The 24,737-nt window shown below is 61.1% G+C and overlaps 5 protein-coding genes across 7 annotated transcripts; 3 read left to right on the plus strand and 2 right to left on the minus strand.

Moving 5' to 3' along the window:
• Positions 1-176: 176 nt before the first annotated feature.
• PI4K2A (phosphatidylinositol 4-kinase type 2 alpha) lies at positions 177-7,589 on the plus strand. Its single transcript, XM_048310847.1, has 9 exons — positions 177-595; positions 3,147-3,347; positions 3,595-3,726; positions 3,810-3,963; positions 4,544-4,605; positions 5,078-5,177; positions 5,432-5,565; positions 5,848-5,907; positions 6,044-7,589. Exons 1-9 carry the CDS (start codon positions 203-205, stop codon positions 6,203-6,205), a joined length of 1,398 nt encoding a protein of 465 aa, XP_048166804.1. The 5' UTR covers positions 177-202; the 3' UTR covers positions 6,206-7,589.
• An 889-nt stretch (positions 7,590-8,478) lies between these two features.
• Positions 8,479-9,435, minus strand: AVPI1 (arginine vasopressin induced 1). Of its 2 annotated transcripts, XM_048310852.1 has the most exons (3): positions 9,304-9,435; positions 8,715-9,009; positions 8,479-8,634 (listed from the first exon to the last, which is right to left on the minus strand). In XM_048310852.1, the coding sequence occupies exons 1-3, from the start codon at positions 9,392-9,394 to the stop codon at positions 8,565-8,567; spliced, it is 456 nt and encodes a 151-aa protein (XP_048166809.1). In that variant the 5' UTR covers positions 9,395-9,435; the 3' UTR covers positions 8,479-8,564. The 2 variants fall into 2 exon arrangements, with proteins under 2 accessions (XP_048166809.1, XP_048166808.1); XM_048310851.1 differs by having other exon boundaries at positions 8,715-9,434.
• A 130-nt stretch (positions 9,436-9,565) lies between these two features.
• Positions 9,566-12,407, plus strand: MARVELD1 (MARVEL domain containing 1). The gene has a single exon (XM_048310853.1). It carries the CDS (start codon positions 9,975-9,977, stop codon positions 10,500-10,502), a length of 528 nt encoding a protein of 175 aa, XP_048166810.1. The 5' UTR covers positions 9,566-9,974; the 3' UTR covers positions 10,503-12,407.
• Positions 12,408-13,790: 1,383 nt separating this feature from the next.
• Positions 13,791-18,761, plus strand: ZFYVE27 (zinc finger FYVE-type containing 27). Of its 2 annotated transcripts, XM_048310848.1 has the most exons (12): positions 13,791-14,046; positions 14,132-14,202; positions 14,273-14,459; positions 14,630-14,725; positions 14,915-15,027; positions 15,743-15,873; positions 16,221-16,292; positions 16,452-16,472; positions 16,653-16,797; positions 17,104-17,150; positions 17,638-17,719; positions 17,944-18,761. In XM_048310848.1, the coding sequence occupies exons 1-12, from the start codon at positions 13,850-13,852 to the stop codon at positions 18,006-18,008; spliced, it is 1,227 nt and encodes a 408-aa protein (XP_048166805.1). In that variant the 5' UTR covers positions 13,791-13,849; the 3' UTR covers positions 18,009-18,761. The 2 variants fall into 2 exon arrangements, with proteins under 2 accessions (XP_048166805.1, XP_048166806.1); XM_048310849.1 differs by lacking the exon at positions 16,452-16,472.
• A 2,378-nt stretch (positions 18,762-21,139) lies between these two features.
• SFRP5 (secreted frizzled related protein 5) lies at positions 21,140-24,084 on the minus strand. Its single transcript, XM_048312046.1, has 3 exons — positions 23,452-24,084; positions 22,697-22,774; positions 21,140-22,301 (listed from the first exon to the last, which is right to left on the minus strand). The coding sequence occupies exons 1-3, from the start codon at positions 23,981-23,983 to the stop codon at positions 21,961-21,963; spliced, it is 951 nt and encodes a 316-aa protein (XP_048168003.1). The 5' UTR covers positions 23,984-24,084; the 3' UTR covers positions 21,140-21,960.
• Positions 24,085-24,737: the final 653 nt, after the last annotated feature.

Genomic DNA, 24,737 nt, shown 5'->3' on the forward strand with positions numbered 1-24,737 from the left:
GCCTTCGAGCCCGCCCCAGCGGTATCATGGCCGCAGCCGCCCCCGCAGTTCCCGCCGGAGCGGCCGGGATGGGCGTGGCGCGACGGGGGACGGAGCAGCCAACGGGGTGTGGCGGGGGCGGAGCAGCCCCTGGGGATGGGCCGTGACGCGGACGGAAGCGGAAGCTGCAGCGGCGGCACGGCGGGGCCGGGCGGGCGGCGCGATGGACGAGACAAGCCCGCTGGTGTCGCCGGAGAGGGCGCAGGGCCCCGACTACGGGCTGCCGGGGGGTGCTGTGCGCGCCCTCCCGCCCGCCGCGCCCCCGCCGCCCTCCCCTCCCGGCTCCCCTGGTGGCCGCGACCGCGAGCGGCAGCCGCTGCTGGAGCGCGGGGCGCGGGGCCCGGCAGCGGCGCAGGCCCAGGCGCAGGCGGCGGCGGCGGCGGCGGCGGCGGCAGCGGCGGCGGCGGCGGCGCAGCGGGAGCGCAACGACTTCCCCGAGGATCCCGAGTTTGCCGAGGTCGTGCGGCGGGCTGAGCTGGCCAGCGAGCGCGGCATCTTCCCCGAGCGCATCTCGCAGGGCTCCAGCGGCAGCTACTTCGTGAAGGACCCGCAGGGGGTGAGCTGGGCCCAGCCCTGCGTGGCCGACCCAGGGGTGGTGCCGCCCGCGTGGCTCCGGAGACCTGTGGGCTGAGCGGCGCTGGCCGGGAGCGGGACGCTGGCGGGGGTGACCAGCCGTGGAGGGCTGGTAGGAGCGGCCGGAGCAGCTCTGGGCTTCCCCGGGGAGAAGTACAGTGGGACCAGCAGCGAGAGTGCGGGGGAGCAGTGTCTAAGTGCTGATTCAACCTCTTCTGTGGCTTTGTGCCCAAAGAGGAAGGGTCACCCCCTCCCCCAGGCCCGTGCATCAGCATCTGAACACAGCGACTCCAGCCCCAGGGCTGTGACTCCGTGGGCTGAGCTGGTTTTGGCCTGTTTTTTTGAAATGAGTGAGATGTCTTCTCTGTGGCCGTGTGGTTGGTATAGTGGAGACAAAGTCCTTGGCATGTAGCTGGTCCCCTATAGATCTGGTGAGCTGTGTGGCAGCCGTCTCTGTGCCACTGACTAGATGTGTATGCAGCACAGGCTAGCTCCCTGCCTAATCACTTGAGCTGTTGCTTTTTCCTGTGACTGCCTTGCCACGTGTGTGCTAGGATGCTTCCAGGGAAGCAGGAGTAAGCTCTGTGGTCTGGTGTGTCCTAGTTTTCCTGCCCTGGGTGAAACCTGGCTCCTGGAAGCTGTGCCACGCAGTTCCAAGCTGAGCTGATGGCGTGTGGGGAAATACATGCTTCTTGTGCCACAGCCTTGCTCCCTCCTATTGCCCAACATGAGACCTGGAGTGAGCAGCCAGATGAGCTGCCTGGGGATTGCAAGTCGGAGGCTGCCTGGCTGTAGGAGACCTGAGCTCAAGGACGGCTGTTGGAGCATGAGTGTGAGGAGTCAAAGTCTGTGTACTGCTGGCGCTGTCAGCTGGCAGGTCCCCCAGACTATTTGCTGTTGGCAAAGGTGGTGTGTGACTGGTTTCTGTGGTTGCTGCCCAGGGTCACTAAAAATGTCCCGCTGTTGGCACACGAGAGAGTGTAGCACGTAGGTACTGTGGGCAGTGGGGGAAAGATATTGGGAGGAAAATCTTTCCTCTTTGATTATTTCTCTTGGGGCTGCTGGGGCCTGAGCTGTTCCAGCTGGGCTGTGCTGCCCAGCCCCGATGGTTATGATCACCCCACTGCCAGCTGCTCCTCTGTGGTGGCCGGGCTCCCTCTGCCTTGCTGCTGGCACCAGGTAGACCTGTTTTCCCTGTCAGTGCTGCTCTCAGCACGGGTCTGTCTGCTAGGGGATGCTGTGCTGCCAGGCCTCTGGTTTCCGCTTCCACGCTGTTCCTGCCTGGCTGGGTCTTGCTCTGCTGGACTGGTTTCATGGAGCACAGGGCTTCATGCTGCCAGAGCTCCTGACAGGCCTCTTTGCAGGCATATATCCAAGGATGGGTTAACAGTCACGTGGCAGTCGTGTGGGGCTGGTGCGGGGGATTGCCTTCCTGCCTGCCTGGGGAAAGTGGCTCCAGCATGTGATCTGGGCATGGCGCAAGTGATCCTGTTCCCTCAAATCCTTCCTTTCTGTCTTCCTGGTGGACAAAATCTTGGTTCTGCTTGCTCTGGCCTGGCTTTTGGTCCTGGACAGACTGAGATTGCATTGAGGTTCCCTGCTGAGGCACTGGGACTCATGTTCCACTTCCATGTTCTGGCAGGAGCTCAGCTTGGGGAAGTGACGCCCACTCAGGCCAGGGCTGGCACTAGCCATGGGATGGAGGCCTGGTTGCGCGTGCTGCTGAGTCACCCCAGAGCAGGGGCTGCCAGCCCCCCAGGGATGCCTGACTTGTGGAAGGCCCTGCTCTCATCTGTGTGGTGTGGCAGTGCTGGCTCAGCAGTGGTGCAGTGCCCCACACAAGGCTTCTGTGCTCTCTGCAGCAGTGGGATACTCTGCTGTCCCCACTGTTGGGTCGGTGTATGCAAGGCTGGACTGAGGGGCTGGGAGTGCTGCTGGTACCAGCTGGTGGCCAGTTTGGAGCTGCCTGTGCCCTCTCATCCACAGTGTACCCAGAGAGTCAGCCCTCCTGCTGGGCCCCCAGCACAGAGCCCTGGCTCCTCAGGGACCCTGCAGCTGCTTGGCTGTTATGGTCCTTTTCCTCTGGTCAGTTTGGGATCAGCTCTGTTCAATGGATTTTTGAGCCAGGGCCGGGATTGCTATCCCTGACCCTCTCCTGTGTGGACATAATGACCAACGATGAGCAGTAGCTCTCCCTAGCCATCCAAAGGTCGCTGGAATGAGACTTATGTGTTTACCAGGAGACTGCATCATCACCGGTGTTTTTGGGACAAATTGGGTATAAAGGTCTCTGGGCAGCACTCTGGTATTGTGGGATGGGGTACTGGCTGGAGAGGTGTCCTTCCCAGCTCTTCCCACCTCCATATCAGGAGCTGTGAGGTTTTGCCTGGTCCCAAAGGCTGGTTATTATCCTAATGAGGGGCAGTTCTGGACCTGTTCCGTAGTGTCCCCACTGTGGGCCGGCTCACGGGCTGAGGAAGGTGTCCCAGCTCTACCAACTGCCTGGACTCAGCCCTCTTCTCTCCCACTCACAGAAAATCATTGGCGTCTTCAAGCCCAAGAATGAGGAGCCATACGGGCAGCTGAACCCCAAGTGGACCAAGTGGCTGCAGAAGTTGTGCTGCCCGTGCTGCTTTGGGAGAGACTGCCTTGTCCTGAACCAGGGCTACCTGTCGGAGGCGGGTGCCAGCCTGGTAGACCAGAAGCTGGAACTCAACATTGTTCCCCGCACAAAGGTGAGGGGACAGCTGCTGGGGTCTTGTTCTGGGGAGGCTTTTGTGTGCTTCCACACAGGTCTGCTTGCACCTTGCCTTGTGCCACTGCTGACCTAGGAGATGGAGTGCTCTAGACCAGGACTGTTCCTGCTCAAACCCTGGGGATCCTTGTGCTGGGCAGAGCTGTGGGAAATGTTGTGTCTTGGTTTTATGAGGCAGTCTTGTGACTTGCCAGAGGCCCCTGCTGACTGTGCTCATGTCCCTCCAGGTGGTGTATCTGGCCAGTGAGACCTTTAACTACAGTGCCATTGACAGGGTGAAGTCCCGAGGAAAGAGGCTGGCCCTGGAGAAGGTGCCGAAAGTTGGCCAGCGCTTCAACCGCATTGGTCTGCCACCCAAGGTAGGGCTGCCAGCCTCTGTGCCTGCCTGTTGGCACCCCCTGGTTTCTGTGGCCTTCTGTAATACAGCCTGTCCTTGCTTCAGGTGGGCTCCTTCCAGCTCTTTGTGGAAGGCTACAAGGATGCAGACTACTGGCTGCGGCGGTTTGAAGCCGAGCCACTCCCGGAGAACACTAATCGGCAGCTGCTGCTGCAGTTCGAGCGGCTGGTGGTACTGGATTACATCATCAGGAACACAGGTAGGGCCAGCTGCCTGGCATTGGATGCTGCCTGCTCCTTCATGTCCTACTATGCTGGAGAAAGAGGAGGGAGATAGGGTCTTGCTGTCTTTTCCCAGCACCTGAAACTCCTCTCCCCTTGGTTGCTGCCACATAACATCTGCCTCTAGGCAGAGTGCAGCTGCTGGGCTGCCCACCACCTGAGGCTCTGGCTGCTGGCCTGTGTTCTGGCAGATCTGGATCTACCACAGTGCTCAGGTGAAAGTTTGCCAGCTGTGAGGATCCAGGGACATCCAGAAATCAAGCACCTGACTGTGCCCCTATATTCCATTTCACACTGCATTCCTGAGTTTCTGCCAGGCTGGAAGAGGTTGAAGTTGCACTCTGACCTTTCTCTTGGGAGCTGGCAATGTGGATCTCTAGGGCTGGCTGTGAGGGGCTTGATGTGGCTTCCCATGCCTGCAGCAAGCTTAAGGACTTAGGGGTAGAGTTTGAGCCTAAAATGTCTGTCTCACTTCTGGGTCAGAGGAGGAACAGTCTTCTGTCCAGCATGCTGCAGGGAGGCCCTGGTGCTGACACAGCTGGTTTTATCTCCCTGCAGATCGGGGCAATGACAACTGGCTCATCAAGTATGACTGTCCCCTGGACAGCGCGGGCGTGCGGGTGAGTGGCTGCTCCTTGGCAGGGGCTACATGGGGACTCTGCTCCTGGAAGCTGCCTGCTTGGCAGGCAGGACAGGAATTTCCCATCTGGCTTGGGTTTCCAAGTGTGTGGAGGCCTGATCTTTCTCCCGGGCCTTTTGTTACCTTTTGCGTGGATGGTTTGTGGCCTAGTGGGACTTCATGAGGATGGATGCAGCTGAACTCTGTGGGGGAAACTGGTGTTGCTGGGGGAAACTGGTTTTGCTGGACCTGTGCATCTTTGGAGTGAGGCCTGGGGGGGAAACAGCTTTGTCCCCCTTCCCATCCAAAGTAGACTATGTTTCCCTACAGTCAAGGGACCGTGCTACAGGCAAGAGGCTGCCGTGCCTCTGTGGTAGCCAGGGCAGAGATCCTGACAGTGGGGCTGCAGAGAGTAGGAGAAGGACTGTTCCTGCTGGGAGGACCTCCTTGTGACATGCTTCGCTTCCTTCCAGGACAGCGACTGGGTAGTGGTGAAGGAGCCCATCATCAAGCTGGCTGCTATAGACAACGGTTTGGCCTTTCCCTTGAAACACCCGGACTCATGGAGAGCATGTGAGTCCCTCAGGCAGTGCCAAGGCACCATGGCAAGCCATACAACTCCATGCTTGGGCATCCTCCTCAAGGACTGTAGAGGAGAGGGCTAGGGCTGTGCCTCTGCAACTTCTGGGTTCATGGGCAGCTCCTCAGCAGAGACTGTAGAAGGCAGATGCTGGCTCCTGTGTCCCAGATGCAGAGAATCTAGCACACCAGATGTGGCACCGTGTGTTGCTTTTCCCAATTCTAATGTCTCCTGCTTCTTCCCACAGATCCATTCTACTGGGCATGGCTGCCCCAGGCCAAAATCCCCTTTTCACAGGAGATCAAGGACCTGATTCTTCCCAAGATCTCAGACCCCAACTTTGTCAAGGACCTGGAGGAAGATCTGTATGAGCTCTTCAAGGTGAGCTGGGGGAGTGGGTGAAGATGATGTGGGAGGAGGAAGAGGGAGTGGTGTTGGGGAGCTCCCTGTCAAGGTTGCAGGAAAAGAAAGGTGGTCAAGTTCCTGACAGCATTTCTGGGCTGAGGCACAGCAGGGTTATACTTCTGCCAGGAGCTGAAGATTCAGTGTGGGGAGAAGCAGGAACCCGATGGGACAGGAGGAGGGGCTTGGGGAATAGGTATCTTGTGCATAGCATGAAGCAGTGGGTGGATCCCATTGTGTTCTTCATTCTTTCTCTTGCAGAAAGACCCTGGCTTTGACAGGGGACAGTTTCACAAGCAGATTGCTGTCATGAGAGGCCAGGTAAGCTGTGCATAGGAAAGACAGATGGGTGAGGTAGGAAGCCTCATCCTGCCTGCATGGCAGGAAGGGTGCTGGTGTGGGTGCTCTCTGTTGCTCTGGCAGGGCAGCTCAGGCCTTGCTCTGTTGTGCCATACAGATCCTGAACCTGACTCAGGCGTTGAAAGATGGGAAGAGTCCACTGCACCTGGTTCAGATGCCACCTGTGATTGTGGAAACAGCGCGCTCCCACCAGCGCTCCGCCAGTGAGTCCTACACGCAGAGCTTCCAGAGCCGGAAGCCTTTCTTCTCATGGTGGTAGCTCTGGGAGCCACGGGCAGGGCTTGGCCACCTTGGACTAGCACTGCGAGAGGAGCTGGGCCGCTGTTGGCTTCTGTGGCTGGGACTCGACCTTCAGGGTAGAGCGAGCAGGCGTGGCTGGAGGAACCTGCAGCTGAACTGGAGGTGCCAGGCAGATTGGGCATGGTCCCTCCCCAGCTCCACTGGAGCTTGGTGCCCTGCCTGCGGCAGAGGCCAGGGGGAAGGTATGGGAATCTGCCAGGAACTGTGGCATGGCTGGGACCCTGCCCCTGCCTCTGTTCCTTGGCCTGCATGCGGTTCTGAGCACCCCTGCTTGGGGCTGGGATGAACAGGCTGCCTGAGCCAGGATCCGTCCAGCCCTTTACACCAGCCACTGGCCCTTTTTTTTCCCCAGCATGCCAGCTGCCGGGTTGGGAAGGCCTTTAGCAGGTGATACCCCCTCTGTTTCCCTGAGGGTGTGCTGTACTCCTCCACTGTCCCTCCCCTGCCCCAACCCCGTGCACGCTGCTTTCCTCAGGGGGAGTTCCTGCTGCCCACTGGCGTAGCGGGGACCGCAATGAACGGCTGTTCTCTGGCTAGAGGCTCGAGGAGGGGACATAAGAGGGACAGCATGGGACTGGCTTGGGTGCAGTTAGACATTAAGGGGAAAAAGGTGCTGGCTTGTCCCTGTGAAGAGCAGGCGGCTTCACAGAGCTCTCCCATGGGACCTCTCCCCTTCTGCCCCAGTCCATTTCTCCTGCCTGGTCTCCATGGCGGCTCTTGCTTGACTTTTTCCCCTCTCCCAGCAAGCTCCCTGGCTGCTGTGCGGCCAGCATGGTGCCAGCCTTGTCTGTGCCTAAGGACCCTCTTGAGGGGCAGGGGCTGCCAGGGAAGGGCTGGAGGGGCTCTTCTGCCACGTGGCTGGGAGCACTGGGGGACCAGCATGGACTCCTGGATGCCCTGGAGCTGACAATCTTGCAGGCCTGCTGTGGGTGGGGGAGGCAGGGAGCCCCTCTCTCACCAGCAGCTGCTGAGCTTGTGTTGTATAAAACAGTACCAGGGCTGCTGCCTGTACCCGCTTGCCTTGAGCTGTGGCTTCTCAGGCTGCTAGGGAAAGTCGGTATTGGGTCTTGCTGTCCTGTTAGCCCATCTTTGGGGAGTGAGGGGGATGAAGGCAGGTGAGCCTGGGAGGGCAGAGCAGCTGCTTTGTCTCCTGCAATGGGGAGGGGGCTCAACATTGGCTGTGTAAGCACAGAGGGGGCAGGAGTGGAGATCCCAACTCCCCGGCCAGGCCCAGCTGCATTTGACTGACCCAAAATGTATTGTTCTAATGCACTGTAGAAATGTATGTAATGTATTTAAACCATGCAACCATCTGAATAACAGAGCTGCTGTTCAGCTGGCTACATCTGCGCCTCTGCAGCTCCCTGGAGCAGCTCGGGGCTCCTCGGCCCATGGCTGGTATCCATATGTACCTGCACAGGGATTCACTGGCCTCCTGCAACTGCTGGAGCTGCTGCAGGACAGAGTCCCTTTCCTATCTGCTCATGCTGGGCATTGAGGGCAACCAGCTACCCAGGCTGTCCCTTGGCATCCTGTGTCTGCAGGTCCTGCTCCAGCCTCGCCTGGGCCCAGCGGCTCTCGGAGAGGAAACTCTGGAGGCTGGAGATGAGGCTGCCCAGCTGCTGCTTCTCCTCCTCGAAGTGGCCACATTCATACTGTAGAGCTGCTTCCTGCAGCTGCTTTTCCTCCTTCAGCCACAGGACCATGGCCTGGAGCTTTGCTCTTTTGGCAGTGAGGCTGGACACCTCCTGCTTCAGCTCCTCCAGCTTCAGAATGTCCCCCATGATTTCTCCATTCTCCTGGGCGCTACACTCCTCCAGCTTGGCCAGCTGGTCTTCCAGCAGAGAAATCTTTCCCTGGAGAATCTCTATTACCTCTTCCAAGCATTCCTTCTCCTGAAGGGCAGCATGTAACTTGTTCTTCAGTTGTCCCTGTTACTGTGCCAGGTCAGTTACTGTGTGAGTGACTGTGCATTGGAACAGATTGCCCAGAAAGGCTGTGGAGTCTCCCTCACAAGAGGTATACAAGAACTATCTGAATGGAATCCTGTGGCATCTGCTCTAGGCTGACCCTGCTTAAGCAGGGAGGTTGGACCAGATTACCCAGAGGTCTGTTCCAACCTGACCTGTGCTGTGGGGCTGTTCCCCTTACACTAGGTGCCGTACAACGTCCTGGACCATGGTTCTGCCACTCTGGGGGAAGGCCAGGGATGAGCAGGACACAACCAACCACCACTGTCCACCCTTTATTAACCATTCATTGCACCCTGCCCAGTACACTTAGTGTCCTTGAAGAGCTGCTCTCCATGGCCCAGCCGCTCAGTGCTGCTGCATGGACCCTGAGCCTGTCTCGGCCCCGCAGTCACCCTCCAGCTTCTTCTCCACGATCCTACGGGGAAGAGGTGTGTGTTAGCGACGCGGCCCGGCCGCGCTTTCCCTGGTTGCGCCGCCACCCCGGGCCGCACCTACCGAAGGTGTTCGAAGCGCCGTAGCGCTGCCATCCCGCCGCCGGGCTGGGCTGTTCGCCGTCGCCGCAGCCGCCGCAGGGCCCGCGCCATGCGCCGCTGGCCCGCGTACCGCCAGACGAGGCGGGCGCGCTCCTCGGGCCGCTCGGCCCCGCCGCTCCGGAACAGGCTCCGCAGCTCTAGCAGCCCCACGCCCTGGAAGATGTTGGCCGAGGCCCGCTTACGGGCGCGGGCTGCGGGCGCCGCCTGTCCCGGAGAGTCGCTCACCACCGAGGCCGGAGTGCCCATGGCCCTGGCCGCTGCGGGCACCGAACAGTCGGCGTCAGACTCCGGTCTCGCCGTCCGGTCCGGTCCGCTTCCCCCGGGATCCGGGGCGGATGCCCAGTGAGGAAGGGCGGGCATCGGGGGAAGGGCGGTCCGGGGCGCCGGGCAGGGGGCCAGCCGCGCAGGCGGGGCCGCCCGGGAACGCGGGAGACGCCCCGGCTCGGGCCGGGGCACGCAAGTCCGGTCCCGCCCCGCCCGGGGCGCTAGGCCCCGCCGTGACCCACTTTCGCTCCGACACCGCCCCGCGCCCACCGGTCCCTCGCACAGACCTGGCGGGGGCGGCTCCGCCTGGTGCCCGCTGCGTTCCCGGACCCGCTTCGCGCCACCGCACCGGGGTCCCGCCGCGGCCGCGCGCCCCATTCATCCGCTCGCTGCGCGCCGCCCCGCCCCGCCCCGCCGCCAATCCCCGCCCGCCTCCCGCTGCCAGGACCAATCGGCGCCGAGGGGCGCGGCCGCTCCGCTCCGCTGAGGAGGCCACGTGGCGTGGGTGACGTCACGGGCGGGGTGCGAGGCCCCGCCCCGGGCGGGGCCGCGCCGCGCACCTCTCCGAGGGGAATCCCAGATGACGTAAGGGGAACCCCGGCGCGCGCCCCCCGCCGGCCGCCGCACGGGGTCCCGGTGCGCTGTCTCTGGGCCCCGCCGCCGGCATCGGTCGCCGTCTCCTTTCGCGCCCGCGTTGTTGTCCCCCCTCCCCCCCGGCGGCAGCAGCACGGGAGGGGCGCGGCGGGCTCTGCTCGACGGCGCATCCGCGGCGGCTCTCGGGTGTCATGATGGGCTGGCCGGAGGTGCGGCGGGGCGCGGAGGCGGGGCGGGGAGGAGAGGAGAGGCCCCGCGCGGGGAGGACCGCTAAGTGCCAGATGTTTGGCAACGGTTGGGGAGGAAGTCGCTGCCGGGGCCTTGAGTCCCGCCCGAGCCGCGCCGGAGCAGGCAGGGCCGCGCCATGGCCCGCACGGCTCCTCCGACAGTGCCGCCGCCCCCGGGGCCGCCGGCCCGCGGCTCCCTCAGCCTCCATCGCGCCTACCTGCGGAGCCCGCTGGGCCTGCTACGCCTGGGGCAGCTGGCGCTGGGCGCTGCCTTCTGGGTGACGGTAGCGGCTCATAAGTACGAGGGGGCGGCTCACTTCGCTCTGTTTGCCGCCGTCCTGGTCTGGCTCCTCACCCTGGCCCTCTTCGGGCTGAGCCTGCTGGGGCGCTGGGAGCTGGTGCCCTGGCTGGGCTCCCGCTGGCTCCTCACCAACCTGGTGCACGACCTGGCACTGGGCGTGGGGCTCTACGCAGCTGCCACTGGCATCATGGGTCACAAGGCCAAGCAGAGAAGCTTTTGCAACCTGCCGGGCTACAGCCAGCATTGCCTCTACAGTGCCTACCTGAGCGCCTCCATCTGCGGGGGCATCACTGCCTGCCTGTACCTCTTCTCTGGGCTCTATTGCCTGTCACGGCGTTGCCAGGACCAGCGAGACATCATCTGAGATCCCGTGCCACTTGGCTCCCCTTCTCAGCCACCGACAGAACACAGCCCGTCTTTGGGATGACATGACCCTGCCGCCCCATCCTCTCCTGGCTGACTGCACTGCAATTCCTCCAGAGACTCCTGCACAGATGGATGGACAGACAGAGGACTTCGCCGAGCATGGCTTTCGCTGCAACGCACCGAAACACCGTGGACACCCAGCCACTGCACAGGCCCTTCTCCCACCCCTGGACAGACATAGGCTACTGCAAGTGGAAGGACCCAAATGGGGAGCCCCTAAGAGGGATACCAATCTTTGGGAGCCCTCCTAAGACTCCAGCCAAACTTCCCTGCCCCTGGTCTTGCAGATGCTGCATGCTCAGGTGGGTGCTGACCAGTCCCTGGGGTGGAGGGAGACTGGCCTGGGGGGAGCTGAGCTGGGGGCAGCAGTGCCTAGTGGAGTTGGATGGTCATAAACCCCTCTGACCTGCTGGCAGCCCCTTCTTGCTATTCCAGCTGTATGGTGCCTCCACAATTCCCTAAGGGAGGCTCTGAACTTGGCTTCCCCAGCCTGGGCCCCTCTTTCTGTCTGGCCTGAAAACATCCTTCATCGTATTGGAGCCCCAAAGGGCTCGGTCCCTCCCTGCCCTGCACTCTGGGGGTGTGGAGATACCCAGGTACTGCACAGCCAGATCCAGCATCACCCCAGTCCGGTGTGGGGATTGAGCAGGGGAGCAAGGCCTCCATTGCTGCGTAGTGAGGGGAAGGGCAAGTGGAGCTGTAACCTGTCCGTCACCCTGGGCAGGGGGTAAATTCCTCCAGCCTTGGAGTTTGTTCAGTCCTGGGATGGGGCCAGGTGCCCTTGGGGTTGAGGGGAACCAGTCATGGGGTTGTTCTCTCCTCCTGCTGTCCTGTAGAGATGTTTGTAGCTCCAAGCCACCCAGAGCCACTGAACCAGCCCTGGGGCCAGGCTACTCCAAAAGGGACAGAAACAGCCTTGCTGATGGTTCTGGAGATCAGCCTGCAGCCCTGCCTGTCTCTGCTGCACTTGGTTTATCATCCTGGAACATTCCCATCTTTGGACTCTCTGGGACTGGGCAGAGCCTGGAGACTGTGGTGAGGTGGAAGGGAAGGGTGAGCATTACAGCATGGCAATGCTAGGCTGTGCTAGCACTCTGACCATGGGGGAGCTGGGGCCAGGCACTGTGGGACCACAGCCTATCTTGGAGAACAGAAGAGGACACCAGCACTGGAGCCAGCCCAGCCCTGGATCAGCCTCCACAACTCACCGGGTGCCAAGCCCTGATGAGGCCATGTAGGGCTGACTTGAGAAATGGGCAGCCAGAGACAGAATTTTTGGAGCAGCACCACACTAGGGCTGTCCTGCCACAAGCCCTCCTCACCCTGCCTAGAGGCAGGTCCTCTCTATTGCTCCCAGTGCGAGGAAGGGTCTGCTCCAGTCTCTGTGTAGACTCAGATCAGTGAGATGGGTGTCCCCAGCAGCTGGCCACAGCTGGCTGTTGCCTGGGGTTCCCTGGAGCCTTTTGTGAGGTGGAGAGCAGCAGCCATGGTTGCCCTGGGGGCTTGAAGGGGTCTGGGATTGGTACTGGGTCACCACTTCCATCATGATGTGCTGTCCCAGTGTGCACCCCATCATGCTCAGGGGCCCTGCTAACCCGCAGGCCCTGGGTGGGACGTGCTGTCTTTGCCCGGTGTCAAGGCTGGTCCCTGACACCACCTGCCTCTGCCTACTCTGGTGCGGCCATTGGCCCAGGCTGTCCAAAATGCCCTCGGTGCTTCTGCCACCACAAGTGCCTTTCCCTGGCTTTCTGCAGCCCTGTCTGTCACACCAGCTCTATCCCCTTACAGCCTCCTTTCAGGTGCCAATGGATTCACCTTCCAAATAAAGCGATGTTGGCGCTCACTGAGTGTCTGGGGCTTTGTGATGGGCTGGGACCTGCTGGGTATGAGGTCTGAGCTGAGATCACACCCAGCTCTCTAGCCCTGCACCCTGGGGCCTCTCTGCTTGGAGCCTCTGGCCATGGTCATGAAGTCCTGGGGTGCTCTAGGGTCACAGGCAGGCTCCCTGGTGCTGAGCCACTGCTCCTGCTAGAGAGGCTTAAGCCTCTGCCCTTGAGGACAGGGACTATCCCTGGCCCTGCTGCCTGTCCAGAGACAGGGCACAGCCTGATGCTCACATGGGGCTCCCGACAGAGCAGAGGGAAGCCAAGTCCGCAGGGTTCTGTGGCTGTGGGATGCACTGAGGACAGGATTTAGTTGCATTCCTAAGGGCCTTGTCACTCCATGCTGAAAGGACCTTCTGTCCCAGGGCCAGGGCACTGCTGGGCAATCATGTACACACTGACTGGCCCTTGGTGGGTCAGGGGCCAACGGAGGGCTGCCAGCATCTCCCAGGACTGGCTCCAGCTCTGGGATGCACTCTTGGGACAGGGTTGAATCTTGGACCTGGACCCACAGCTGAGATGTCACTGGGAACCCAGCCTTCTGCCTATGGGACACACACCCTGTTCATCAGAGGCTGCAGGCAGCTGGCAGCAGCACTGAGCCCTCATTGTTCAACAGCCATCACAGGGTTATAACAAGGTTAGAACTTTTGGCATCAGATGAAGCCCAGGATTCCCAGAGCATTCCTGGGAGCCAGCATCCCTGCTCTACTGCAAGCACCTTTCAGGACAGCCCATGGTGCCTGGAGCAGTGCGAGCAGGGCTGCAGGCAGTGCACCCAGGGCTGGGCTGCTTTGGGGGCATGGAGGGGCAGCAAATGAGCTGCCAGCCAGGCTCACGGGCCCGTGAGGAACCTGTTGTTCTCTTCCAGGGACTCTGGGTGCGGGGCTGCTCTCTGGTCTCTCCTGGGGGAGAGGTGGTCCAGCAACGGGCTCATGGGGACAAACCCACCGTGCGCGACACAGCTGGATGCAGGCCATGCAAAGACCCAGACTGGAACTGAGCCCTGAACCAAGATTAGACCCGGATCAGTGCCCAGCCCTGGACCGGGACCGGATCTAGGCTGTGCCTGAGCCCTACACCAGAGCAGACCCGAATCGGGACGGGGCCGAACCCCGTGTCTAGACCGGGCCCACCGAGAATCGGCCTCGAGCCTCACGCCCAGAGCGGCCGCAGGAGCCATCACGCAGCCTGGCACCCAGCGCGGGCAGAGGCGGGCGGGCCCCGGCACGCCGAGGCGGCGGCGAGAGCGGCCCGTTCCCCGCGGGCGGGGCCCTGCGCCGCGCCCGGCCCGCCGCTCCCATTGGCTGCGCGCGGGATCGCGGCGCGCCCGGCCGCGTCACGGGAGCGCGCGGCGGGGTCGGGCCGAGCGCGGCGGGGCCGCTCCGCTCCCGGTCCCGTCATGCAGGCGGTGGAGCGGGACGGGGCGGCAGGCGGCCCCGAAGGGGCCACGGGAGCCGGTGAGGCCCCGCCGGAGCCGTCGCCGCCCAAGGCCGCCGCTGCTTTCGACTTGCTGGAGCTGGTGCGGAGCTACCGGCGGCTGGAGCTCTACCTGGAGCCGCTGCGGGACGCCGCCGAGGGTGTCCGCTCCCTCCTCCGGTAGGTGCGGGCTGGGCCGCGATCGAGACTGAGACCGAGACCGTCCCTGGGGTCTCATGTCCCTTACCTTCCCCTCTCTCGGCAGGTGGCAGCGGCCTGTGTGCTCTCTCCTGGTCTGCCTCGGCCTCAACTTCCTCCTGCTCACTCTCGGCCAAGGTGCGTGTCAGGGGTCAGGGCTGGTCCCCTTCCCGGACCGTCCGGGCTGACGCTGTCCCGTCTTTTCCAGCTGCCTGGTACTCGGTGCTCGCCCTGCTGGTGGCGGTGCCGGCCCTGCTGGGTTACCTGCAAGAGACGTGCCGGGCCCGGCCCTCGGAGCCGGAGCTGGTGCGCAGGAGGTACCACAGCATCCGCAGGGAGGATCTGCGCAAGGTGCAGCTCTCGCGGCAGGAGGCCGTCGCCCAGGTCAAGAGCTTGTGAGTCCCTGGGGCCGCCCCAGCGGTGGCACTGTGGGAGCCTCTGCAGCCAGAAGGGCTTCTCAGAGGCTGTGCAGGGCTTGTGCCAGTTTGGCCACCGTAACCCGTGTGAATGTAGGGGAACGAGGGTGTGTGTTTGTAGAGCTTTTTTGTGACTGTCTCATTCGCAGCCTGATCCAGCTGGAGGGGTTTCTGAGCGGGATGTGCTGCAGCTGTGAGGCAGTGTACCGTGTGCTGTACTGGGAGAACCCCACTGTCTCTTCCCAGTGAGTAGTACTGGGTCAGGCACCCTGTGGTGGGCTTGGTGGGGAGAGGGGCTCAGCCAGGCCTGCGGCGCCTTGTTTGATTTGTTTGGTACTTGGAGAGAACAGGTGGAACACCAGGTGAAGGAAGGGGTTTTATTTTGTCATGTGGGTTGCTCTGACTTGACCGCAGTATCCTGCTGCTTTCCATAGGTTTTATGGGGCGCTGCTGGGCACTATCTGTGTCCTCTACCTGCTGCCCCTCTGCTGGGTCCTGGCCATCCTCAACAGCACCCTCTTCCTGGGCAACACCCAGTTCTACCAAGGTATGAGACCTCCCTGGAAGTGCCCTGTGTGGGATGGGTTGGGGAAAGGCCCTCTGAAGCCAGGGATCCTGCCCTGGACCTCTCTCTTACATGAGCCCACTGTCCTGTGTCAGGCTCCACCATAGACCCTGAACCTCCCTGAAAGCAATGATGTCCTAGGGGTGGTGCTCAGCAGCCCAGGGTGGGTGGTGTAGTCCTGGGGCTCAGCTGTTGGAGGTGAGAGTCTCTCCTGATGTGTGTCCCAGCCCAGGTACTGTTTCCTTCTCTTCTCTGTGGTGTGGCAAACCAGGGTCTGTCAATGCAGCCTGTGTGTGGGCATCTCCACCCCTCTCAATCTCTGACCCTGCTCTTCAGAATTTGAAACACATTCAGTGCCTGTGGCAGTGTATGATACAGGCTTGAAAACGTGCCATTGGAAGGGAGAGGAGCCCTCTTCTGTGGCTTGTGCTGGAGGAGTGCTGGATGTGTCTGAGCTGTGACCTTGGCCCCTGCTGCTCCCTGTCTTGAGCTGGGGCAGGTGGTGGAGGGGGGGTTCCCTTCTTCCCTAACTTTGATGTGTGAGCAGAGGAGGGCTCAGGACATCTGATGAGTGAATGATATGTGTCAGTGCCCCACCTAGAGCTCTGGAGATCAGGTCTTGCAGCTGGCTTTTGTGTGGTGTGGCTGGGAGTAGGGAAATGCCACTCTACTCCAGCTGTGTTCCCCTCTTAACCAGTGATAATGGAGCTCAAGGCCTCCATCGAGCAGTGTGTGGGCTCCAAACCCCTCGAGAGCACTCCAGAGCCTGCTGAACCCCTGCCACCAGCTGCTGCCCCAGATCGGACCCCCACCCCCACCAGCACAGAGGTGAGATAGGGGCAGGGCTGGCAGTTGTGGGATGGGAGCTGGAGAGCCAGCCCTTGGGTCTGACCGTGCCTGTGTCCCTCTACACACAAACTTCTTCCAGCTGCCATCTTTGCTGGAAGCCTGTGAGCCACTTCCAAGTTACTGGGATGCTGCTCTCTGCTGTGGGGGCTTGGCTCAGTCCTTTTGCCACATGTAAGGATGTGGTCTGAGGAGGCAGGGGCACACCTCACCTGACACTTGTGTCACCTGGGGCCAGATCAGTTGTCCTGGAACCTGCTCAGAAATGTGGGGCCATCTTTGGACAGAGGCAGGGGAACAGCAGGACTAGCTTTGTCTATCTCTTGTAGGACCTTACCCCTGGCAGTGTGGAGGAAGCAGAGGAGGCAGAACCTGATGAAGAGTTCAAAGATGCTATTGAGGTTTGAGACTGGTTGGGGTAGGCTGTGCCTGCAGGGTAGCTGAGGTGGGAAAGGGACAAAGGCCTTATTGGGCCTACCAGGTGCTCAGGGAGGGTGGCTGTGGGGCTGGTGCCTCTGACTCTGTCTGTACTCCCTCTCTGTCCCATGCTGCGGGAGAAGGAGAACCAGCTGCTGGTCATGGTGAGTACTGCCATGCCAGGGTGTGGCATCTCCTCCCAGCTGGAGCTTTGCCTGGTTTGTTGGTGGCTTGTAGAAATGCCAGGTGGAGCACGCTGCTTGTGCCTCTGGTGTGGGCTGCCCTGCAGCCCTCAGTGTGCCCTCAGCCACCCTGTGGTGCTCAGCTGGCTCTGCTCTCTGCAGGAGGATGATGAGAGCTCTCAGTGCTCAGCAGATTTTGACCTCAGCCTCCCAGACAATGGTTTTATGAGCAAAAACGAGGTGATCCGCAGCAAGGTGTCACGCCTGACTGAGCGCCTGCGCAAGCGCTACCCCAGCAACAACTTTGGTGAGTTTGGAAGCAGGTGCTTCTTGGGGGAGCTCAGCAGCGTGGGGTCTGTGCTGCTTCCAGTAGTGACCGTAGGACTGGGAGTGGAGAGGGTGGTGTGGTACCTGCTAGGGCTGTGCTGACACCTCCAGTGACCTTTTCCACTCCATGGGGAGGAGGGTCCCAGCACTCCTAGGAAGGGCACAGACAGGAAGGTGCAGCAATGTCATCTCTGAGCTGAGCCTTTACAACAGCTATGGATGTTCTTGTGCCACTTGCAGCCCCAGGCAGCAGAGCCCTGCCTGACCTCTGCTCTCTTTCTGCCAGGGAACTGCACGGGCTGTGCCGCCACCTTCTCTGTGCTCAAGAAGAGGGTGAGTCTTCAGCTTCTGCCCCAGCTTGCTGTCTGCACCTGGGGCAGAGGTGTTGCTCATGTCTGGCTTGACCCGGATTTCTCCAGCAGTTCAGGTGTCTCGCCTCAGTCACAGCCCAGATGACCTCAGCTAAATGTTAGGTGTTGTCACATGCCTAATGGTACCAGGGATTCCTCGTGTTGTGGAGCATTTGTCCATTTACTCCTTTGGAGGCTGCCTCAGGCCAAACCCACATTGTTATGTGTGTTACTGTAGAAGGTACCTGCTCTGTGCCCTGGTTTAGTCCATTTCCTTTGGCCTTTCTGGTGAAGCAGAGCATGGGTCTGCTAGTTGGAATGACCTGTTGCCTTATCTGAGCTCTGTGTGTGATGCTTGGCACACAGTCTGTGGGCAACTCTCAGAAGAAGGTGTAGACTTTTGGCCCCCTTCATTTACTCCTGGGCTAGTCTGATACACATCTGGGGCTCACCTCCATCCTTCTCCACAGCGGAACTGCAGTAACTGTGGGAACAGCTTCTGCTCCAGGTGTTGTTCTTTCAAAGTCCCCAAGGCCGTGATGGGAGCCACAGGTGAGTTGAAAGGTGGGGGGGGAAGAGCTCCTGCTTCCACCTGTTCTGTCTGCTCAGCCATTTGCCCCAGCCCTGGTGGAGAGGGTAGACAGGACGTTCCCAGCACAGCCTGGCTTGGGACAGAGCAGTGATGAATTTGCAGCTCTGGAAGCAGCTTTATGGCTGGGGTCCCTAGCCTGTGGTGGGAAAGGGGGAGCATCTCTGACATCTGCTTTCCTTTCCAGCCCCGGAGGCTCAGAAGGAGACAGTGTTCGTGTGCGCTGTCTGCAACCAGCTGCTCATCAAGTGATGAAACAGGCCCAGCCAGCTCTTGTGTCCTGCACTGTGACACCTGGGACAGCGGGCAGGCAGCCTTGCCGCTGGGAGCCTGGACTGTTTGGATCCCAGCGTGGCATTCCCCTGCCAGAGGACGCTTGCACTTGCACTCCTCCTGCCAGCGCCAGGCTGGATGGACCAGCTGTCCTTGCCATGCACCATCTGGGTCCCTGTGGTGGAGCATTGCCCACAGTTGTGCCCCATCCTCACAGCTGCTCCAAGCCCTGGGTGCTCTCTGGCACTTGCTGTGCCCTGCCATGTGCTTGCCCAGGCCCTTTGGCCTGGCTCAGTGATGGAAGAGCCATCCTTCCTACTCATGGTCCTGCCTTTGCCTCCTGGCTGGGGCAGAACAACCTCAGGGCTCTGTCCCTACCTTTCCCAGCACTGTGCTATAAGTGACTGTATTTTTGGGATCAAGTCAGAGCTCCTCCTGCATCCCTTGAGGTCTAGACTAGCTAGGTCTTTCATCCGGGCTCAGCTGAGACTCTGCTAGTCACTCCTGTGCTCCTGAGCCTCACTGCCTCCAGGTTTAGTCTTTTACCCCCGAATTTGGCTGTAGCCCAGAGGAGGAAAGAGACTGAGTTTGGGTTGGGCTGTGTGGCTGGATCTCCAGTGCAAGAAAAGGCAGGAGTTGGTGCTGCTCTGTGCACTTAGTGACTGCTGCTTTCTACTACAGATTAATATATAATTGCATATAGAGAATGACCAATAAATCTCTTGTCCTCAACTGGCTCTTGTGTCATCATCCCAGTGAAAGCTGTCCCAGTCCCAGGTCACTCTGACACCTCTGTGGCCTTGGCCCTGCTGTCCTGCAGGTGCTTCTGGAGAAATGGTGTGTCTGTGCCACCAGCTCTCTGTGCTTTACTGGAATTCCCATCTTCTGTCCTGCTGTAGCCTTGTTTGCCCCCTGCTCAGAGCTGTGTGCAGCTGCCTGTCAGCTGTGCCAGGGCTGGATCCTGCTGGGCTGGAGCCAGGGAGCACCTCAGCTCTGACAGGAGCTGCTGAGCTTCGTCTGCCTCCTGTGGCTGCTCCTTCCCCTGCCCTCCCCAGGCAGTGGTCCCACCAGCTGCCTGTGTGCACAAGGATGACCTTTCCTTGTGTGAACAGCAAAGCTCCCAGCTATCCCAGGAATGTGACCCTGGCTGCTGTGCAGCTGGGAACAGCCATGGCCTGGGTCCCTGCCAGCCAGCTGCAGCTTCCTCCAAGCCAGGGCATCTGGGGGGCCAGTGCTTTTGGGCTGCCAGCGCCCAGTGCCTGCCAGGCTATGACACCCACCACTCTGAGAGGTTGCTGGAGCCCAGACCTCGCTGCAGGCTCTATATCCCACCAGTGTGGGAGCTCCTATGGGGCAGGCAGCCTAAACACTCATCTTGGATGTGGGCTCATAAACTCCTTCACATGGAAATCTGGGGAAAAGCTGGAATTTGATGATGAGGGTGTCTGGGTTGTGCTGGGTGTGCAGGGGACTGGTGTGCAGAGGGCTGAGCAGTTAAGTGGGGGCAGTGGAGCAGCTGTAACATTTGGGAGGGGGCTGTGTAGCACCCCAAAAGCTGTGGGTGGGTTTGTGAGGGTGTCTGCAATGGGATGATTACTGGGCTGGGAGGGGTGAGCTTGCTCAGACGGCTGACAGTGGGAGGCAGAGGAGCTACTTATATTTCTAGAGGAAAACACTTGGAGCAATGAGCATGATGGCCCTGTATGTCTGAGCACTCTCTGGGAAGATGCTAATGACACAGAATACAGAGGGCTACAGATAAACTTAGGCTGTGGGAGATGGGGTTTTATTTATGCTTTTTAAGTTGTGCAGTAAAATGTCATAATTGACAGTGTTTATTCCTATGGAAGTGTGCTCAGCAGTCAAGCTCTGAACATACCTTCTAATAATATTTGAATTTTTTCCCCATTTTTTTTTTCCCAGTGGCCAGGGAGCAAGGTGGAGGCAGTGAGTGCCTGCTCCTGGTGTGAGGCTGGGGCAGGGGCTGGCTGCCCCATATTCCTGGCTGGCTGTGGGGCAGGGGCACAGGCACCTCTCCCTGGCCAGAGCAGGAGATTTGGGCTCTGGAGGCTGACCAGTGGGGCCAAGACCATGGCCAAGGAGGGCAGAGGGAAAAGAGGTCATCCCAGAGCAGGGCAGGTGCCCAGTGCTCTTGTCAGCCAGAAGAGGGTGGGAGCAGACATCCTGCAGCCTCAATTTCCCTCTTGTCCCAGGAGGCTCCCTGAGGCTGGGCCAGCTCCGAAGAGAAGACGCAGTGTCAGGCAGCCAGGCACTGGGTAAATATCCTGGCGACCACCTTCGGGCCCCACTCATGCTTTGGGACGGGTGGATACAAATATGCACTGGGTAAACACGGCTGGGTCATTCAGGCTGCCCCCTTGCCAGCTGGAACTGGGGGGCAGCTGGGGGAGTGGAGCTGAGCTAAGGGACAGCGCCCTGCTGCCATCAGAGGGGCCGGGCTGAGGGCTGCCCTGGTCCTTGGGCCCTTGGGAGGGTCCTGGCTAGTGTAGGTGGGTGGCCCTAGGAATCTTTTCAGAGGAGGCTGGAGGTTGTGGCATGGGAGGTCTGGCAGCCGAGCAGGGCTGGCAGGGAGCTGCAGACAGGGCTTTCAGACGAGACAGTGTGGGGAGGACAGGGTTGGAGGCTGCCTGGTCCAGTATCTGCCCCCTATGATGCTCAGTGCCACGCTTCTCACAAGTGCTGCGAGCTCCCAGACCATGGATTTATTCCCTGGGGTGACAAAGGAAGAAACTTCCTTGGCAAACATTGTCAGACCCAGCTGTGGAGCTCCAGCAGCAGTGACAGCCTTGTCCCCCCATCTTATTCATCTCAATGCCCTCCCGGGCTCCCTGGAGTGGCAGGGGTGCCTGAGTCTCCAGTGATGCCTGTGACCACTAGGAACCACATCTCTTGGCTTGGCTGGACTGCCCACGTTCAGGGTCTGGGCTCAGCACCTGAAGTGGGGCTAGAGCCAGATCCTGGGGTGACCTTGCTCCCTCAGGCTGCTTCACCCCGTGGGCAGGATTGGGACCCCCCTCCCATTCTTCTGGGGTCCCTGAGGGAGCCCCAGGGGACTCTTACCCATGAACTGCAGTGAGATGCACACAGACTTCTCTGAGGTGGAATAATTTACTGTGGTGTGGATGGGCAAGGGATGCGTGGGCTGGGTCACAGCAGGGGTGTGTGCGAGGGATGCAGCAGGGCTGGTCTGGGGGGCTTGGAGGCGGACCCCCCTCACACACTGAGCCATGTGGTGTGGGGAGTGGGGGAGCCCAGGAAGGGGTTGTGCTGGTCTGGGCACTTGGTCTTGAAGGGGACAGTCAGTGGGGACAGAGGGGCAGGAGGGACCTGCCTGGGCTGGGCTGGGTCTCTGCGAGGGTGAGATAATCCAGGGCTGGGTCTGAGCTTCAGGTGAGGGCATGGGTTGGTGGGCTGGAATAGGGACTGGGGGGCTGAGGGTCTGGGGCATGTCACGAGGGAGCTGGGCAAAGGACATGGGTGCAGGGTAGGGGTCCCAGGTGTAGCCAAGAGGGCCAAGCAGGGATCCTAAATGAAAGCAAGGGTCTCTGGGCTTCTGGGCAGGGAACCCGGGAGTAGACAAGGGTCTCCAGTGCAGACCAGGGCTCACGAACGTGCAGAACAAGGGTCCTGGGTCCAGACTAAACTCCTGGGCAGGGGCAGAGGTCTTTGGAGCAGAACAGGGGTGCCAGGGGTGCAGAGCAGGGCTCTCAGGAAGAGGCAGGGGTCTTGGCTGTGGATCAGGGCTCCCACAAATGCAGCAGGGAATCCTGTGGGTGCAGAGCTGGATTCTGAGGCACAACCGAGGGGCTGAGGTGAGCACAGCTGGGCTCCTGGGGTGCAGCCAAGGAAGCCAGGGGTGTGATGTTGGGCCAGTGCAGGAGTCCTGGAAAAGGGCAGGGTGGGAAAAGCCCTAGTGCTGCCCAGCCCCATAGAGCAGGGGGTGGTAGAGGGGGCAAGGGTAGGAGAACATGAACTTGACTGCGAACTTCATCTCCTTGTTGTGCTTCTGCCAGGGGTAGATGGCCAGGAGCAGCAGGTGGCTGCCCACCTTGCGGCCCATGACCAGGAAACTGCCACTGAGGCTGTCAAGCTGGGGGCAGGGGCAGGCACCCGCGTTCCTCATGTGCAGCACCATCTTCTTGGTGTCCTTGCGCTTCAGTGGGCCCAGTTTCAGCACCTTCTTCTTCTGGGCAGCCACCAGCCGCCGCTCCCCATTCTCCTCCGTCATCTCCTTGATGCGCATTTTCACCACTGTGTGGGGCAGCCATGGGGCACGGTTGGGGGAGGGGAGCACAGCTGTGGTTCTGGGGAGGGGAGGGTCTAGGCCAGGCACCTGTGCAGGACATCCCTGGGGTGGGTCTCTGGGGAAGTTACTGTGTGGGGAGGGGAAAGGGGTTGCTGGGGGGGGTCCAGCAGAGGCCCCCAGTGGTCCTCCCAAATGTCCCACTCTGCCTGTCCCCCCACCAATGTCTTCTCCTGTGGTGCACTCATTCCATGCACGAAGGGTCCAAGGGAATGGCTCAGGGGTCTCCCATGGGGCTGTCCCCCTACAACCCCACCCTCTGGCCAGCTCCCGCCCCAGCTGTCAGACCTAGGGGAGGCAGACCCTTGTCCAGGGGGGTGGGGAAGAAGACCCCGGCACTCACCAAAGTCACTGGAGCACATCTGCTCCATCATGCCATCTGCCTTGTGCTCCATCTCACACTGGGTGCAGATCTTGGACACTGCAGTGAAAGACCAATCACTGTCACAGCTTCCTGCTGCTGATACTTGTCACCTGGGCCAGCTCCTCGGGGACATGTGGGTAGAGCCCAGCAGCTCCTCTGCTCCCTAGGTAGCTGTGCTGGGGTGATGTGGGGAGGCACAGAGCACCTCACTTGCCAGGGTCATCCCCCAGGAGGGGAAGAGATATGGGGACACCCTCCCATCAGATGCTGGCACTTGGAAGCACAGCAACAGCAAGGGTGGCCCCAGCTGTCACAGCCCTGATCCTGACCCTGGGCTGCCTTTGGGTGATGTCCCCTCTCCTGCCTGAGGGGACAGCCACCCTGCAGCAGCAGCGGGGGGCTGAGACCCACAGGTGCAGCTTGCTCTCTGCAGCTGACATGGGACCCAATGGGAGGAGAGGGACACAGCACTGCGGCAGATCCGCCAGTGGCTCCCACCTCATCCCATGTTCTTCCTTATCCCGGGACAGCTCTGTGCAGGCAGCTGGGAGCCCAGTGTTCCTAGGCAATGAGTGGTGCCCAGACAAAGCTGATACTGTGCCCACTCCCGCCCTGTTGCAGACAGAGTCCTTCGCCACCACCAGTGTCCTGGGCTGGGCTTTGAGCAATGAAGGGATGGGTGTGCAGGGGCTCCACATGCATTCCCATCCCGTTACAGCACCCTTCCCACTTACCTGGTGGCGGCGTGGCTTTGCTGTTTCCAAACTGGACGGCGATGCAGAGCTCGTGGTCAGAGGGGAACTTGCCACAGTGCAGCATCTCAGGCCAGGGGAAGCCGTAGGACTCCATGACAGGGGCGCAGGAGTCACGCACCACCTCACAGAGGGAGCGGCAGGGGTAGACGGGCCGGTCAAGGCAGACAGGGGCGAAGAGGGAACACAAGAAGAGCTGGGTATCGGTGTGGCACTGCTTGGCGAGCAGGGGTACCCAGCTGCCAGCCTGCTGCTTGGCTTCGGCCATGGTCTCGTGCTCCAGCAGGTTGGGCAGCCGCATGCGCTTGTAGCCCACGTCGCGGCAGAGCTGCATGTCGGGCGGGATGTCGAGGCACTGCGGCTCCCGCCCGTAGAAGCGCCCGTGGGGCTGGCTCTCGGGCTGCCACCCGTAGTAGTCGTAGTGCTGCCCGCCGCCCAGGGACCCTGCCAGCGCCAGCGCCAGGGCCAGCAGCGCCGTGCCCCGGGACCCCGGGGGGCTGCCCGCCTGCGGCATCGCCGCCGCTGCCTGCCTGCCGCTGCCGAGCGGGACGGGAGCGTGGCTCGGCACCCTGCCTGCTCCCTTAGCGCCTCCCACGCTCGCTGCCCTTTCTAAGGAGGTTGGAGACCTCGCCGGCAGCCAATCTGCTCTGCCTGCTGGGCCCCCCGGGGCTGGCCCCCGGCTCCCCCTAGTCTGCCCGCACCGCTGCCACCTCCAGCCCTCCCTCCCCTCCCTCCCCGGCGCATCGTGCTCCATGCCCCTCGCCCTCCCAGGGAGCGCCCTGGCATGCACCCCCCCAGCCCGCCCTGGCTCTGTGTGCCCCTGGGGTGATGCTTTCTAGGAGGGCTGGCTCGCCTGTCCCATGGCGATGTGTTGTTCCCCCGTTATTCACCAGTCTCACTGCCCCCATCCCACCTGGCACCCCACAGGCATGCTCTGTCACGGGGCAGGGGACCCTGGTTCCTACCCTATGCCACTCCATTCCCCACTCTTTTCTCCCAAAACAATACGCTTGGGGTGCTGGGGTTTAAGGAAGAGGACATCCCGGAAGGTTCAATGCTGCAGCCCTGGGAGGGCTGGTGTACCCAGGTGCCAGGTGTGCCATCAACGCCAAGGCAACGCCATGGGCATGGGGTCCTTACTCCTCATGGATGGCTCTGCCAGCATGCACCTCGGGCAGTCCATGTCCTGCTGGCACAGGCACAGCTGGGATTACACCTACCAGCAAAGGGCTTGCACCCAGGCTTTGCCAGTGCCCAGGTTGTGGGCA

This window comes from Corvus hawaiiensis, chromosome 8 (assembly GCF_020740725.1).
Source record: "Corvus hawaiiensis isolate bCorHaw1 chromosome 8, bCorHaw1.pri.cur, whole genome shotgun sequence".
Taxonomy (NCBI): Eukaryota; Metazoa; Chordata; class Aves; order Passeriformes; family Corvidae; genus Corvus; species Corvus hawaiiensis.

Bases quoted from the DNA above. Each gene is read 5' to 3' on its own strand.
- PI4K2A (XM_048310847.1), top strand. From the start codon at position 203: ATGGACGAGACAAGCCCGCTGGTGTCGCCGGAGAGGGCGCAGGGCCCC. The intron at 3,348-3,594 runs GTGAGGGGACAG...ATGTCCCTCCAG, and splicing joins ACATTGTTCCCCGCACAAAG to GTGGTGTATCTGGCCAGTGA. The intron at 3,964-4,543 runs GTAGGGCCAGCT...ATCTCCCTGCAG, and splicing joins TTACATCATCAGGAACACAG to ATCGGGGCAATGACAACTGG.
- ZFYVE27 (XM_048310848.1), top strand. From the start codon at position 13,850: ATGCAGGCGGTGGAGCGGGACGGGGCGGCAGGCGGCCCCGAAGGGGCC. The intron at 14,726-14,914 runs GTGAGTAGTACT...TGCTTTCCATAG, and splicing joins AACCCCACTGTCTCTTCCCA to GTTTTATGGGGCGCTGCTGG. The intron at 16,473-16,652 runs GTGAGTACTGCC...TGCTCTCTGCAG, and splicing joins AGAACCAGCTGCTGGTCATG to GAGGATGATGAGAGCTCTCA.
- MARVELD1 (XM_048310853.1), top strand. From the start codon at position 9,975: ATGGCCCGCACGGCTCCTCCGACAGTGCCGCCGCCCCCGGGGCCGCCG.
- SFRP5 (XM_048312046.1), bottom strand. From the start codon at position 23,983: ATGCCGCAGGCGGGCAGCCCCCCGGGGTCCCGGGGCACGGCGCTGCTG. The intron at 22,775-23,451 runs GTAAGTGGGAAG...CTTTCACTGCAG, and splicing joins CAAAGCCACGCCGCCACCAG to TGTCCAAGATCTGCACCCAG. The intron at 22,302-22,696 runs GTGAGTGCCGGG...TGCCCCACACAG, and splicing joins GATGTGCTCCAGTGACTTTG to TGGTGAAAATGCGCATCAAG.
- AVPI1 (XM_048310851.1), bottom strand. From the start codon at position 9,394: ATGGGGCGCGCGGCCGCGGCGGGACCCCGGTGCGGTGGCGCGAAGCGG. The intron at 8,635-8,714 runs GTAGGTGCGGCC...TCTTCCCCGTAG, and splicing joins CGGCGCTTCGAACACCTTCG to GATCGTGGAGAAGAAGCTGG.